This window comes from Rhinolophus ferrumequinum, chromosome 5 (genome assembly GCF_004115265.2).
Source record: "Rhinolophus ferrumequinum isolate MPI-CBG mRhiFer1 chromosome 5, mRhiFer1_v1.p, whole genome shotgun sequence".
NCBI lineage: Eukaryota > Metazoa > Chordata > Mammalia > Chiroptera > Rhinolophidae > Rhinolophus > Rhinolophus ferrumequinum.
Genome location: NC_046288.1, coordinates 15,378,986 through 15,396,095, shown reverse-complemented (window position 1 = coordinate 15,396,095; position 17,110 = coordinate 15,378,986). Strand labels below are relative to the sequence as shown.

The 17,110-nt window shown below is 39.6% G+C and overlaps 1 protein-coding gene across 1 annotated transcript in view; it reads left to right on the top strand.

Annotated features, from left to right (window-relative positions):
* The window catches only part of USP46 (ubiquitin specific peptidase 46), a 59,848-nt gene that overhangs the window by 33,347 nt on the left and 9,391 nt on the right, over positions 1 to 17,110 (top strand). The window contains exons 5-6 of the mRNA XM_033106315.1: positions 8,084 to 8,160; positions 16,590 to 16,673. Coding sequence (XP_032962206.1) covers positions 8,084 to 8,160; positions 16,590 to 16,673 — 161 coding nt within the window. The remainder of the gene's footprint in view (positions 1 to 8,083; positions 8,161 to 16,589; positions 16,674 to 17,110) is intronic.

Here is a 17,110-nt window from a genome sequence, read left to right as displayed (position 1 = left end):
ACCTAGCATTCAAGTTTTCTTTCACGGGATGAGGAACACGGCCCTTTGCGGAACGTCCTCTGCCCAGGACAGGCAGCCGCTAGCCGGTGCTTCAGTCAGAACTGCCAAGACCCACATTCATGAAATCTCACTTTGAGATTAAGCTGCACCAGATCCTGAGCAGCAAATTAGCCCTTGGGGGGGGTGGGGGGGTGAGGAGGGGAGCCTTGCCATTATAGGGGCTTCCAGTTCTTCCAGTTGTGGAAAACGCCTTGTACCAGCCTTCATGCTTTCAGAAAACAATATATATTTTTTTCCTGGGTCTCACCCGTTATAAATGTTGCTTGTGATTGCAGTGTAAATGTCAGCTGGGGGATTTATGGAGACAAACAGTTTTCTGCAGTAGACCTGGAGAGACTATTTTAAGGGGGGTAATTCAGTGCTGACTCTCAGATAACCTTGAGCAAGGCACTTCAGAATTGAGGTGTGGGGATTTTACAGAGTAGCCTCAGCGCTCCCTTGGTGGTTTTTTGTTTAGTTCGTAAGATTTGCGGAGCCAGTTGGAGCATAATTTTGTTGTTAATTTTCCCCCTTTCCATTTAAACAGTTTTTGCTCTGCAAACCAGTGGTTTTCAGTTCTTCTCAGTAGCTTTAAGACACATTTCTCCCTGTTACTGGAGCCAAAGGTTGTCTAAAGAACTGTTTTATTAAGTACCAGTGGCTCCTTCTTCCTTTGTTTGCAGAGGTTAAAGTTGATCTAATAGAGTTCCTGAGCCCTTCACGAAGAGGAGTGGGGATGGGTGGCGTGGCCAGGTGTGACCGCACACTCAGCTGAGGTTCTGTGTCCCTGGCATTCAGGTGGGCTGCAGTTGCCACTTGACCTAACCCCACCATTTGGGCACCACTCTAAGCCAGCACATTTTCAGTTTCTGGCTGAACGGCTTGGAGCTCCTGCCTGGTCACCTTTTCGAGCCTCTGGATTTAGAAGCACATTTGAATATGATTTTAACGACTCAAGAACTTAGCAAATTCATGATTTATATGTATGCCTATAAATTAATTTGTTCTATTAATTGATTTGTAATTATTACTTTAAGAAGAGTTAGTAGGGTCTCGTACCCTTCTTCAACTAGAGTTTTCAGGGAACTCTATGCCCAGAATTGGGAGAGAATAAAGGAGAAGAAGATGTAGCCCATATTTGCTGAGAGTATTGGAGCCTTAGTGATATATATGTTTCCTTGGAGACAAGCTGTATTTTCACTTAGACCAGAATGAGATTCTTGTGTGTGGGAAGAAAATGGTTTTATTTTCTGGCAGCTTTTTGGGAAAAGAGAAAGGAAAAAATAAAATTGCTTAATCACTCATTGCTTTTGACTAAGTCAGTCTGGGGCAGGGAGAGAGAAAAAGTCCAAATAGAAGCGTTTAGTGCCATGTTTTGATATCTCCAGCAAGGTTGATCCACCTGAGCATGCTTTTTCACACTCTTAATTCTGGAACAGTTTGCATTGGGAATTGAGAAAGTTACAGTAACTTTATTCAGTTAATTATAGTTGTACCCTTTCCTCCTCTCCTTGAAACAGCTAAGCAGAGGAAGATTTGCCTCGATTAGGAGACAATGTTTCTTTGTTTTTGCTCCTTCAAGTTACAAGAGCTTTAATGGAACCTGATCCTTGGTATTTAAATTATGTATCATTTCTCTTGGCTATCATCCTCCCCCAACCAGAAAGGCCATTTAGGTTTTAAAAAAAGTTTTGCTAATTAAAAAATATAATACCTGTGGATAATTTAGAAAAAACAGACACAGGAATGTATAAAAACGAAACCAGTCATAATTCTGCCACCCAGACGTGTCTGGCATTTAGATATTTTTCTACTTGTTCAGTCTTTTATTCTGTTATTTATTCATTCATTTACTAAATATTTAATGGGTACCTAACATGCTGAAAGTTACTTTATATCCTAGGGATAGAGCAGTTAGAATAAACAGAAAAATTGTTCCTGCTCTATTGTTTATTAATATACACATTTAAGCTATAAATTTTCCCTTAAGCACTGCTTTAGCTGCAGCCCACAAATTTTGATAATGTGTTCTTATTAACTTCAAAATACTTTAAAATTTTTTCTTGTGATTTTTTCTTTGATCCATGCATTACTTAGAAGTATGCTGCTTAATTTTCAAATATTTATTTTCCTAGATATCTTAATGTTATTGATTTAGAATTTAATTCTGTTGTGGTTAGGAAATATATTCTGTATGATTTCAGTCCTTTTAAATTTATTGTGACATGTTTTGTATCCTAACACATTGTCTATCCTGGTAAATATACTTGAAAACAGTCTCTCAACATTGGAGCTATTAACACTTAGGATCAGATAATTATTTGTTGTGGGGTGCTGTCCAGTGCATTTTAGGTTGTTTAGCAGCATCTCTGGCTTCTACCTGCTAGACAGTACTACCTCTCAAGATGTGACAACAAAAGTGTCTCCAAGTATTGCCAGATGTCCCCTGGAAGACTGTTTCCCTTGCTGAAAACCACTAAGTTGAAAAGAATGTATATTTTGCAGTTGTTGTGTGTAGTATTCTACAATTGTCAGTAGGTCATTGTGGTTGATAAAGAGTTATTCAGATCTTTGATGTTTTTCTTGATTGCCCTCCCCCCAGTTTTTCTATCAGTTGCTGAAAAAGGGGTGTTAAAATATCTATTATTGTGGGATTGTCTTATTTCTCCCTCTAATTCTGCCGGTTTTTGCTTCATGCATTTTTTTTTTTTTACTTTAAAAGCAACTTTGTTAAGATATAATTTATATCCTATAAAATTCATGCATTAGTGATTTTTAAAAATTAATTTACTGAGTTGTACAGTGATCATCATAGTCCCGTTTTAAAACATTTCCATCACACTAATAAGAGCCCTTGTATCTGACAGTTAATCTCTGTTGCAAGCCCCTGGCCACCACTAAGTTACTTTCTGCCTTTAGTAGATATTTGCCTTTTCTGGACATTTCATATAAATAGAATCATGCAATATTGTGTCTGATTTCTTTTACTTACATACCATTTTTGGGGTTCATTTGTGTTATAGCATATAAGTTCATTCCTTTTTAATGGTGAATTGTGTTCCAGCTTTATGTATTTTTGAGACATTGTTAGGAAGGCCTTCCATATTTTTTGTTTTTCTAGTAAATTGACCCAATTATTAGGAAATATCCTTTTTTATTTCTCACAATAATTTTGTCTAAAACCTGTTTTATCTGATATTAATTATAGCCCACCACATACTTATGTTGACTCATTGCATAGTATAACTTTTCCACCCATTTATTTTCAACTTATCTGTGTCTTTATAGTATTTAAAGTTCAGCACTTGTGGACAACATATAGCTGGTCTTGCTTTTTTAAACACATCCATTCTGCAGTTTCTGTCTTTTTTTTTTTCCCCAGGCCTTTATTGGGGAACAGTGTGTACTTCCAGGACCTTTTCCAAGTCAAGTTGTTGTCCTTTCAGTCTTAGTTGTGGAGGGCGCAGCTCAGCTCCAGGTCCAGTTGCCGTTGCTAGTTGCAGGGGGCGCAGCCCACCATCCCTTGCGGGAGTTGAGGAATTGAACTGGCAGCCTTGTGGTTGAGAGCCCACTGGCCCTTGTGGGAATCGAACTGACAGTCTTTGGCGTTAGGAGCACGGAGCTCCAACCGCCTGAGCCACCGGGCTGGCCCCCAGTTTCTGTCTTTTACTTGAAATGTTTATTCCATTAATGTTTAATGTAATTATTGATATGGTTGGGTTTGGGGCTCCCATTTTATTATTTGTTTTTTATTTATTTTCCCCTCTGCTTTTTGTTCCTCTGCTCCTCCTTCTCTGCCTTTTTAAGAAAGATATTATTCGAATATATCTGTTGTTTTTTTAGTGGTTCTAGAGATTACAATCTTCACTTTTCAGTGTACTTGCAGTTAATAATACTATTTCACATGAAACATAGAGAGCTTATAACTGTCTAGGTGCATATTACTTCTGCCCCTCCACCCTACCTTGTCCTTTATGTTATAGCTATAATCACATTTACATATATTATAAACCCCACAGAGCAATGTTATAAATACCATTCTTGATGCTTTTCAGTCTTTCTTGAGGATTTGGATTTCTATCTGGTATCATTTCACTTTTGCTTGAAGAACTTCCTTTATCCTTTTTTTGTAATTCAGTTCTGTTAATGCATTCTCTTCATTTTCTAGAAGGATATACTTATGGGATATAAGAATTCTGCATTGGTAGTTTTTGCTTTTATCACATTAAAGGTGTTACTCCATTGTCTTCTGGCCTCCATAATTTTTTTAAATTAATTTTTTAAAATTAAAATTTATTGGGGTGACAGTTGTTAATAAAGTTACATAGATTTCAGGTGTACAATTCTGTAGCACATCTGCTATATAGCACATTGTGTGTTCACCACCCAGAGTCAGTTCTCCTTCCATCACCATATAGTGGATCCCCTTTACCCTCATCTCCCACCCCTCACCCCCCTTACCCTCTGGTAACCACTAAACTATTGTCTGTGTCTATGAGTTTTTGTTTCATTTGTTTGTCGTCTTATTTTCTTTTTCAGTTTTATATACCCTAGATCAGTGAAATCATATGCTTCTTGACTTCTGTCTGACTTATTTCGCTCAGCATAATAATCTCAAGATCCATTCATGTTGTCACAAATGGCAGTATTTCATCTTTCCTTACGGCAGAATAGTATTCCATTGTGTGTATACACCACGTCTTTTTTATCCAATCATCTATTGAAGGACACTTTGTTACGGTTTCCACGGCTTGGCCACCGTAAATAAAGCTGCAGTGAACATTGGAGCACATACATCTTTACAGATAAATGTTTTCAGATTTCTTGGGGAGATACCAAGGACCACCGTAATTTCTGATGAGAGGTCAGCTTCTAACAGTCATTATCTTGTAATGTGTCACTTTCTTCTAGATGTTTTTAAGATTTGCTTTTTAACTTTGGCTTTCAGCAATTTGACTATGATTGGCCGTGGCTGGCCTTCATTGTATTTATCCTAGTTGGTTTTTATTGAGTGTCTTGAAATCTATAAATGTATGTCCTTCACCACATTTAGGAAATATTCAGCCATTATTTTTCATATTGTTTTTCTGCCCTATTCTCTCTCCTCCCCTTCTGGAACTCTTAATTACATGAATAATGTTATTTAACAGGTCTCCGAGTAGCTGTTAACTTTCATTTCAATCTTTTCTTTATTCTCATCGGATAATTTCTGTTGATCTGTCTTCAAGTCCACTTACTCTTCCTCTGTCTTTCCCAGTTTGATGTTAAGTCCATCCAGTGTATTATTTTTTCAGTTTTGGAATTTCCATTTGATTCTTTTTTTAATATTGTTTCTATTTCTCTGCTGAGATTTCTTTTTTGTTGTTGTTCATTGTAAATGTATTTCACTTTACTGAAGATAATTATAATAGCTTCTTTAAAATCCTTGTTTGCTGATTCTCCAACATCTGGGGCACCCCAGGAATGGTCTCAGGTGTTTTATTTTGAAAATATCTTTCATTCTGTCGGTTCTTCATGTGTTGTAAGTTCAGATCATATCTAGGTTATTGAGAACATTAAGTGTGGGAGACTCTGGGTTCTGTTATTTTTCTTTAGTGAGTACTGCGTTTCTGTCATTTTAGCAGGCAGTCGTCTTGGTTGGACTCAAACTACAGACTCTTGCTTAGGCAACAGCTTGAATCTTGGGTCAGGCCTTTTGTCTCTAGCCAAGTTACTGTGTGTGTACTCTGGGCATGTGTGTCTCAGGGTCAGCCAAAGATGTGGGCAGACAGACAGAATTAAGGATGTCCTCTTACTCTTTCCCTTCTTTCCAGTGGACATGGTTTCCCAGATTCAGTTTTCTGGCTCCTACCAGAAAGACTGCATTTTCCACCCCCACCGATCTCCAGCTAAAGGCTGTGAAAACATGAACTTATTTCGTGCAGCTCTTCTCCTCCAAGTATGGACTCTCCATCTGCCTGTTTGTGTTTACTCTCCAAGGCCTTCAGGTGGCTGCTTTTAGTTTATAGTTATCTGAGTTTATAGTTTTCTAGACGAGAGTTAGAATGGCAGGATTTTAGTCATTACTGAATCCAGTCTTTTGAACTCTCATTGTAGTTAAGCGGGAAACAGACAATAAATAAATGAAAATAAAATATTTATAATGTTAAGTACAGTAAGTTCTCAGTTACCATCAATAGGCTCTGGCTTTCAGGAAAACAATGTATAACGAAACCAGTTTTACCATAGGCTAATTGATATGAACAAGAGTTAAGTTCCTACAGTATCTCATCAGTGTTATAATGAAATGATGTTGAACGAAACCACATTATTCGAGGACCTCCTATAGTTTGTATTGGTTATCTGTTGCTTTGTTACAAACCATCCCAAAACTCTGAGACTTAAATCAGCTATGATTTATTATTATAATTCATGCAACTATGGGTTGGCTGAAGGTCACCTGATCTAGGCTGGACTTGGCTGAACTTGTGTTTGAATTTCAGCTGGCTCACTTGGATGTCTGTCTGTAGGCTTGCTGGGGGTTGGCTCTAGGGCTTGGCTGGGCACTTCACTGAGAATAACTCTGCTCCATAGGTCTCTCGAAATCTTCCTGGGACAGTGGGCTAGACTGAGCCGGTTCTTCTCATGGTGATGACAGAGGGCAAGAGAGTAATTTCATAAGTGCTCGTTCAAGCTCCTGCCTATAACTTGTTTTATAACATTCCACTGCCAAAAGCGAGTCACTTGGCCCAACTCAGAGTGGGGAAACATACCTCTTAATGAGAGGATCTGTAAAGTCGTGTCAAAGAAGCTAATATAGCCAGTGGTAAAGATTTGGGGACTTTCATGCATTCTACCATAGCAGTGATAAGTGCCTTAAAAAAAAATTAAAGTAGGATGATAGTGATAAGGGTGAGTGTGTATAAATATATATAGGCCTTTTTTAATACAAAACAGGAATTAATTTATATGTAATTGTATAGCCTATTTTTTCATTTAATATGATACCACTGTATAGTAAACTGTTCCCAACTTTTTGACCATTTTATGCCATTTAAAATATTCTACCCCTCCCTGATTTGTTTAGTGCGTACTTCTTAAAGCACTTGTCCTGTATTATCTTGTATCATCTTTAAAACAACCTTATAAAATAGAAACTCCGACTGCCCTCACTTTACAGATGAGGAAACTGAGGTACAGAGAGGCTAAGTGTCCTTAAGTCCTACATTTTATAAGGGGCAGGGATAGGATGGAGATGGGCAATCTGTCGCAACATTCTGGTGTGTACTTATAAAAGTGTAAGTTTTATAGCTGAATATTTCTTTAGATCATTTCTTATCTAAAGAAATTATCTTATTTAGATAATTTCATATCTGAATATTTCTTTAGATGATTTCTTAGCAGGGGAGTATTGGTTCATAGGGTAATTGTCACACTTAAAGGAGTGTTATTTTCATTTTGCTGCCAATTGACTGAGCACTTCAAGGTTGTTGCTGGAATGGTTTATCCCTCCCACTTTAAGTCAGTACAATGATAGGCTTGCTGGGAAACGGCTGGAATGGAAACCCTTACAGGGTGAGTTTCAATACGTCGGAGACCCAGAATTGGTGTGGGGAGAGCTGTGGAGGGCTGAGAAATAGCCAGGGCCAGTGAACCAGCGTGGCTAGGAGTAGTCCATAGTCTGGTGGGCTGTGTGAGCCACGGCTCCAGGCCAGCCCCAGGTCCGAGTGTTATTACAGGCAGCACAGAGTTCTGTAAATGATGACAGCTTCTTGGACCAGAGGACAGTTACGTGTGTAACTAGTGTGACTCTCCAGCCTCTATAGCCTGTTAGGCACCTCACGCCTTATGCAGTTTGAATGACAAGGCTCAGGAGGGAGGGGTTGATTTCAAGGCAATTTGGGATTTTCTGTAGATTGGGTTGTTTTCAGGGTAACTCTGATTGCCAGTGAGTATACAAAGCCACACACGACTTTTACTGCAGTTATTGTTTTTGGTTACTTTAAGTGTTCGCCAGGTACTATGTTTATTTTGTGCTTTACATATTTTTTCTTTTTTGCTTCAGGTTAGTAGCAAAGATGAAGATTTTCTTGACCTTTCTGTCGATGTGGAGCAGAATACATCTATTACCCACTGTCTAAGGTAACTTCACGAACTCTGACTGTGGTCTGAGCTTTTGATTGGGCTAGTAAATAAGTGGGGAAAGATATCCTGTATTTCTTCAGGAGATAATCTTCCTTTCTGTTAAACCAGTGTACTTGGTTTGATCAAAAAATACGGCGAATGTTTAAATAAAAAAATTTATTACCATAAAAGACACATTGCCATTAATAACCCTCAAAATACTCCCCCTCGCTTTGAACACACTTATCCCATCATTCTTGCCACTTTCTGAAGCAGTTCTGGAAGTCCTCTTTCATGAGTTTCTTTAGTAGTTGTACTGTAGTGGCTGCCTAGATATCCAGAATTGATTCAAAAAGTTTTCCTTTCATGGTCATTTTGACTTTGGGGAAAAGCCAGAAGTCTCATGGTGCCAGATCTGGTGAATAAGGTGGATGAGGACACACCGTAATGTTTTTATTTGACAGAAATTGCTATGTACCAGAAGTGATGTGTGACACAGAACGTTGTCATGATGGAGGATGAAGTAAAGACACTCACGAAAGAGGACTTCCAGAACTGCTTCAGAAAGTGGCAAGAACGATGGGATACGTGTGTTGGAAGCAAAGGGGAATATTTTGAGGGGGATTAATGGCAATGCGTCTTGTACTGTAATAAATTTTTTTGTTGTTTAAACATTCACTGTATTTGTACCTCGAAATCCTATTTTCTATTTCTTATTTTCTGAGAGAGTAAAAATAAGTGTGTATGGTCTGGAGAAGAGTCTTGCTGAGAAGAGGATCAAGTGGAAGCCATTAGTCATTAAGTTTAAAAATAAGTTTTTAATCTTTAATACAGATGTATTAAAGAGACTTTCATGCCTCTCTTGCTCGCTCTCTCTCTCTCTCTCACACACACACACACACACACACACACAATCATACAAGTTAATAAATGCTGTAGATGCCTGCCATTACTTTCTTTTTCTAAGCTATCTAGTCTGTCATTTTAAAAATGCAGTTTGAGCTGAGCACCAATGAGGGAATTGCCTCATCCTCCATCTGTCAGCACTGTATGGAGATCATTCATAGGAAAAATTCCTCCTCATTAGGGTTGAGTGGAGGTAAGAAGCCTGGAGTGTAAGAACAATACATGCCCAGGATAACTATAGATATTGTATATTGAAAATTTGTTCGAGGGGCAGCCAGATGGCTCAGTTGGTTAGAGGGCGAACTCTCAACAACAAAGTTGCCATTCCCGCATGGGATGGTGGGCTGCGCCCCTGCAACTAAAATTGAAAACGGTGACTGGACTTGGAGCTGAGCTGCGCCCTCCACAACTAGATTGAAGGACAGCGACTTGGAGCTGATGGGCCCTGGAGAAACACACTGTTCCGCAATATTCCCCAATAAAATTAAAAGAGAAAGAAAATATGCTTGAAGTTGAAGTTGATATAAAGACACGGTTCCCTTTTCCCTTTCTTCACTCCTTTCTTCTCTCTCCTCTTTTCAACAAGAGGTTGTGAGTGCATATAATTAACCTGGCCTTGTTCTAGATGCTGGAGATAGAGTGAGCGTCAGATACACTTACATTCTGGTGGAATCCACAGACGCTGATTGGTGCTTTGAAGGGAATTAAAAAGTCTAGAGAGTGCCTGGTAGTGGGGGTGCCAGTGTAGACCGAGTGGTCAGGTAGGCCTCCCCATTGCTTAGGGTATCGCAGTTCAGAGACAGTTTATGGCAAAGCGGTGTTGATTTTTGTCAGTAAGAATCGGGTGACAGAATTGACCTCTCAGGAGGGCAGATTACCTGGAACTTTTAGAAGCAATAGATTGAAGGGACTTGCTGTGGTGGTTGACTGCTAGAAAGTCAGTTTTCAGGGCAAAGCCACCAACTCCAACATAGAAGCACTTCTTGGTTCATCTGGGAGTAATGTATTGTGTGAGCCGGGGGCTGATTGCTACCCCATTTCCCTGGACTCTAGCTCGCCCCCCCGTCTTTCCCCAACACTCGCTACTTTGATAGTTACCTCAGCACTTCCTGTTGGTTTGGCATTTCAGCTCTTGTCTCCAAAAGCCTTAGGTCCAGGTGTCTGGGACAAGTTTGTTTTCTCTTTGTTTCGTAGGCCAAGGATGGGCTCTTTTTCTTCTGAATGGCTCTGTTTACATTAGGTTGGTGCAAAAGTACTTGCGGTTTAAAAGGTTAAAAATAATTGCAAAAACCGCAATTACTTTTGCACCAACCTAATAGTATGGGTCCCTAATCTTCTAGTGAAAAGAAACTATTTTTTTATTTCCCCAAAGTTTTATGATCACAGGGAGTAGAAACGGTTAAGGTTGTGCCAATGTTAGTCACAGATAAGGGAGTGGGAGGAAAGGTTTTACTTGCCCATTCCCCTTCTTTGAGAAGAGGGTTTAGGGAGAAGTGGGAGTTAGGGAGCTTGACTGCTTCCCTTCCCTTCTAAGAAATTTCTCGGCTATTCAGAAGAGCAGATGCCAGTGGCTGTAGCTTTGAGACTGACCAGGTAAAGGGCTAACTGGTTAGTTAAAATTTCAACCTTTGGGGGACCCTTGTTATAAAGAAATGTAACCCAGGTTTATGTTTTCATTTTTTTCCTGGAGAAATGTATATATTGGCCATGCATACGTGATGAAGGCAGGCTAACATTTGGAGATGTTAAAGCTGGGATGGGTGAGTACGAAATAGCCTTGGAATACCTTTTAAGCAACATGAGATTGTCATGTGATTGGCCTGTCCAGGCTCATATTCCTGAAGGGCCTGCCCCGTTTTACACCATCCTTCACCTAGACGTTGACTCTGTCTTCTCTGTACCTGCCTTCCTGTACAAAGGTGTAATCTAAAAATACGGTGAATGTTTAAATAAAAAAAATATATTACAGTAAAAGACACATTGCCATTGACCCCCCTCAAAATACTCTCCCTCGTTTCGAACATGCTTATCCCATCGTTCTTGCCACTTTCTGAAGCAGTTCTGGAAGTCCGCTTTCATGAGTGTCTTTTTTTTCTTTTTTAAACTTTTAAAATTTATTTAAGTGTGTTTTTCTGGGACCCATCAGCTCCAAGTCAAGTAGTTGTTTCAGTCTAGTTGTGGAGGGTGCAGCTCACAGTGGCCCATGTGGGGATTGAACCGGAAACCTTGTTGTTTGTTAAGAGCACTGCACTCTTTAACTAACTGAGCTAACCGGCCGCCCCCATCATGAGTGTCTTTAGTTGCGCTGTAGTGGCTGCCTCGATGTTCAGAATCAATTCAAAACGTTTACCTTTCATGGTCATTTTGACTTTGGGGAAGAGCCAGACGTTGTACGCACGGTGCCAGATCCGGTGAATAAGGTGGATGAGGACAAACTAATGTTTTTGACAAAAATTGCCATTCCAGAAGTGATGTGTGACACAAAGAGTGTTGTTATGATGGAGGAAAAAGACTCACAAAAGAGGACTTGTAGAACTGCTTCAGAAAGTGGCAAGAATGATGGGATACGTGTGTTCAAAGCGAGAGGGAGTATTTTGAGGGGTATTAATGGCAATGTGTCTTTTATTGTAATATATTTTTTAAAATTTAAATATTCACCATATTTTTTGATCACACCTCACACACCTAAGATCTCACCTCTCCCACATAAAGGGAAGTCTGCCAGGTGTTGCCATTCATCATCGAGAGTTCTGTGATGGAGGTGGCAGCTTCCCAACCTCTTCCAAAAGGACATACAGGAGAAAGGCCCAGGGAATAAATGACGTCAGCTGATCCATCAGCCTCTTCTGAGACAAAAGAGAAGGAATGGTTATGATCTTTTTTGGGCCCTTTCGTAGTTTAATTTTGTCTGCATTCTAGCGGGTTTGTTTTTAAAATTAGAATTATGAATTTTCTTCCTTAACATCATATCTTCATATCTTTTCTGCTGTGATATTTTCATCTTTCATTTGATGATGAAAAAGTTAAAAACATAAAGCTAAAATTGTGGGATTTAAATATAAGATTTCTGCTACCTCCTTCCAGAATGGTTTCAGTGATCTATTACAATGTGTTCAGTGAACTGTTGTCCTGAAAAATGCAGGATACAGGTCTAGAGAAGCCATTAAATCCATGTTGTCACTGAGCTATGATTCTGATATTTCAAATCTCTGTCCTGTATCTTAGGCAAAGTGAGCTATCTATATCATGGGAGGGTACTGAGAAAAGCTTTTTTTTTTTTCTTTTTTTAAAAGTTCAGGGATGGCTTGGGGCAAAAATTTAAAATACGTGAAGTCTATCTTAATTATCCTTTGTGGCCTTTTTGGTATTTTTGTCTGCCATTTCCGAGCCTTCGTCCCTCCCTGTGTCTCCTTCACAGAAACTTAAACCTTTCTCCTCAAAGTGCTCTGTATTCGGAAACCACGTTCCTCTTCCTCTGTCTTCCTCTCATTTAAATTCTCCCGGTGCTGGGGAGGTTAGCTAGGAATCAGGAGGAAAGTAGCTCTTTAATTCTCCCAAAACTCTTATTTTAAAAATTAATCTTGTGTTTTTTTGTTTTTTTTAATTACCTTTCTACTTATTTTGAGAAACTACTTTTACATACTAAGTTCATATACATCCCACCATACTTCATTGCCACACACTTATCTATTAGTTTCTCTATTTTGTTTTTCTGACGTTTTGGTGGTGGTTATGTGGTATTTTCTAATATTTGACACATACTTCTTTCTCAGAGATTTCTTTTTTTAATCTTCTTTAATATTCTGGTCATTGGTTCTCATACTTTGGAGTGTGTCACAACACTTGGGGAGGTTGGTAAAAATCAAAACCCAGGCCATAGTCAACTTCAGTGAGCCTGGGCCTCTTTGTTTAATTAATTTTCTGGGTGATTTGGACACCAGTGTTTGAGAAGCACTGCTCTAGATATTTGCCATTCAGACAGGGGCCCATGGACTAGCACCACTGACATCACCTGGGATTGCATTAGAACTGTAGTACCTCAGGTCTCTCCCCAAAATGAATGAATCAGAATCTGCACTTTGACAAGATCTCCAGGAGACTTACATGTATTATATATTCACGTTTGCAGAGTGTTGGGAATAGTGGCTCTCAGCCCTGGCAGCACGCTGGAACAATCTGGGAAGCTTTAAGAACAAAACTGGGTTCTGCCTGGAGCGATTCTGATGTAATGGACGGTGGTGGTGGCGGTGGTGGGGACCGGGGATGGAGATTGAGGTTGTTTTTAAAACTCTGCAGGTGAACAGCCAGGAGAACCACTGCAGTAGATTATAGAACAAAGATTCTTCCCAACTGGCGTGCCCTGGAAAATAGGTTACAGGTGTCTGTTGATCCCCTCAGCTTCTTGGAGGCTGTGCAGAACCATAAGAACTGCCGTATTGGTTTCCCCCGGTTCCCCCTGTATAGTATCGTTTTTTCTGTGGGTCATGACATGAAAATTATCGGGAAGCGTTGCTTGAGAATTATTTTTTTAAATCAATTTTTGAACTTTTGGAAAAGTTAAAATTTTAATTTTTTTAAAAAGTATCAAATACAGACATGAACTTGGGCATGATAGCTGTCTTGATAATATATAACCTTCTGATGGACATAGTCTTTCTTCATTTTTTCAAGTTTTTTTGTACACATTTCCATAAGATTTTATAGTTTTCTTTCTTTATAAACGTGTGCATTTCATATTAGGTTTATTCCCAAAGTGTATTTTTAAATAGTGCTTTGTTGCCACTATGACTCTTTTTAAAGAAATACACAAAAAGTTTTGCACTTTCTCTCTAACCTGTCCTCTATAACTTATCCTGTTGGTAAGATGTCTCTACTCTCTCCTTCCCCTTTATCTTTCTCAACCTTTGTTGCCTCAGAAGTTTCTTCAACCTTTTTGTTCCAACGACTGTACAGCAGCAACTGAAAGACCTGATCTGCCTCAGAGTTTCCTGCTAGGGTTGTCCCCTTTTCCTCACTTAGCCTCATCTTCTAATTCTCAACTCGGAGACACCCTGAAAGCATTACCTTCTGTCTCGTGGCAATGAGTTTCCAGCAAGGTGGGGGTGGGCAGGATGGGGGAGATATTTATAAATCGGGTCTTTAAATTAGATACCAACTTCTGCTATATTTTTACATACCTGGGTCTACAAATACTTCAGAAAACTGTCTTTGAGAAATAAGAGTGAGGAGACAGTGTTTAATCCCTTCTTCATTGCTCTGCTTGCCTTGGTTATTCTGAGTCTTTGGCTGAATAAAGAGCTTTATCTGTGGTAGACGTTCCAAGGGTGTGAGTCTCCACCATTACCCATACTTCCTGGCTCCCCCTCATTCCACCTCAATACTTCCTACCCCATTTTCTGGCTCTCACCTCATTCCACCTCAATAAATCCTATGTAGGCCAAGAAAAAATTTCATATCAGTTACTCCACTGAAGAGTCAGCCCGTATTCAGCTAAGTTGAGTCTGTATTATGCACCAAGCACTTGAAATCTGAGGGTTGAGTTTAATTGCCTACAAATTGTTTCCTTGCCTTTTGACCCCCTCCCAGTTCTTCCTCTACAGTGCTACTAGTAATGGTGTTTCTTAAAAGCTCTGTTTGATTATGCCTCTTCCTTGCTGGGGCCAGTTGGTGGGACTGCATTGGGTTCACGCCAGCTTCTAAGAAATGTACTGGGTGCCTTACCTCCATGCCTCTGTGCTGAGACATTCCCTCTGTCTGCAACCCTTGACTCTTATCCACTGGCACACTTTCCCTTTTTGAGAACCTAAGTCAGGTATCATCCTTAGGGGAAACGTCCTGAATTACCCCAGTTCAAGTTCATTTCTCCTTTCCCTGGACTTTATATACATGCTTCTGTCTTCATTCAGCTAACATATGACTGAGTGTGCTGGTGCGTTGGGCATGTTCTCAGTGCTCGTGCTGTAGCCGTGATTGACACAGACGGGGTCACTGCCCACACAGAGGGGAGGCAAATAATAAATGAATAGGAGGGTGGTATCAGATAGTGATACGTGCTCAGAAGAAAACAAGACAGCAATGGGGTGGGGCTGGGTGGATTTGGAGAGAGTGGACAGGGAAGTCTTCTCACTAGAGGTGAGGTTTGCACTGATCTCTGAATGAGTGAAGCCAGCATGGAAGCATCTGGAAAGGAGCTGTCAGTATAGAGAAAACAGCACCTGCAAATGCCCCAAGGCAGGGAGAGCTGGCACTTGACCTACAGGAGAAGGCTGGCCTGTGTGGCTGGAGCATACTGAAGGAGGTGGGGGTGAGGGCAGAAGAGGTCAGAAGAGCCATCAGGAGTTTGAGGATGGCTGGCCTGTCTGCGATGGCGAGGAATTTGGGTTTTATTCCTAAGTACACTGAGGAACTGCTGGAGGCTTTTAGGTAAGGGAATCAATCGTGTGAAATGATTTATGTTTAACCTGCATGAACACTAATTGTCGTCAGTGGTTCACTTGCATGTGTCTCTGGTAGACTGTGAGCTGTGTGAGGGCAGGTGCTCTCTGAATCCCCAGCACCTGCTCTAGAGTACTGTCAGTAAACATTCGGGGATTTAATGAATGAACAATCTATGCTTTGATAAGCTCTGTTTAAGTAGTTAAGTCTTTCACACCATGTAAATAATAAATAACATTTTCGATTTAATAAAATGTGATCATTCTAGTGCTGGGACACTCCCTATGAATACAGAGATGTCACAGACTTTTTCAAGGTATTATTATATTCTAGGGTATTATTATATTCTGGATGCCTTTTTCAGCCTTTGAAACAGTACCACAGGAATGTTAAATAGAATCTCGATGACCAGAAGAGAATGAAAAGCCATGACATTTAAAAAATGAAAACTATAAGTAGTACAATAAAACCTCATGATAAGGGGAATACACATATAACATCACAATGACATTTGTTCTCAAAAGGAGGTAGGGTTACGTTCTTATTATCTGGGGTGTGGGAAGGTGGGGAGCAGAGGGTTGGTAGAAAGCGGTCATCTCCTGATTATTTAGGACTTTCTTAGTCAATATAAGAAGAGTCATGTACGGTTTAAATTTCATTATCTTTACTTACGAGCTTTTGAAAAATATAGACCACCTGAGACATACTCTTTTTCATTAACCACAATTATGTCACCTTCCATTTTATGTGATTGACTTTTTTGGATTCAACTTTAAGGTGGGCTTTTACTCTAGTTAGTATTATTCTATTAAAATTTGTATCTCCAATTTACAGGCCCTGAGCTTTTTCTGAATCATTTGGAAACATCTATGTGTGTGTCCCATTAAATAAAGCTATACTTGAAAATATCTCAACGGTGAAATCATAACCCAGTCCAGTAGACATGCTCTAATGGCATAGCACCTACTCATAAGTAGGATCTTTTCTCATTACTTCTTTAGCCACATTTACTTAAAAGTCAGCCTGCAGGTAATAGAGGGTTTAAAACATGGCTTACCAAATACGGTTTGGACTTCTTATTAAGTTGTAAATATTTTTCTCTGCAGAGACTTCAGCAACACAGAAACACTGTGTAGTGAACAGAAATATTATTGTGAAACATGCTGCAGCAAACAGGAGGCCCAGAAAAGGTGTGTAAAGGATTTCGCTCAAGGGGTGGCTTTGTATCGTGAGAAGGAACCAGACTGTGGAACCCGACAAGTCTGATTTTGAATCCCAGTTCCATGGGCTCACAGCCAAGTAGCTTTGGAGAAGTCAGTTAGCTTCCTTACTAGTAAAAACCAGGCTAAGAATGCTGACCGTCGAGAGTTGTCCATTATTCTGATTGTTTGCTCATTTGTCCATTCATTCATTCATTCATTCATTCAACAAATATTTATTGAGTGCTACTACTATGTGCCAGATACAATGCTGGGTAAACAAGTGGTGAGCAAATATAATCACTATACTTTTGGGGTTAAAGGCAAATTATAGAAAGGACTTAGCATAGTATGTAACACATGGTAGTCACACAATAACATTGTTAGTATTGCCTAAATATTGGAACTTTTTATTTAGAAGATATAAG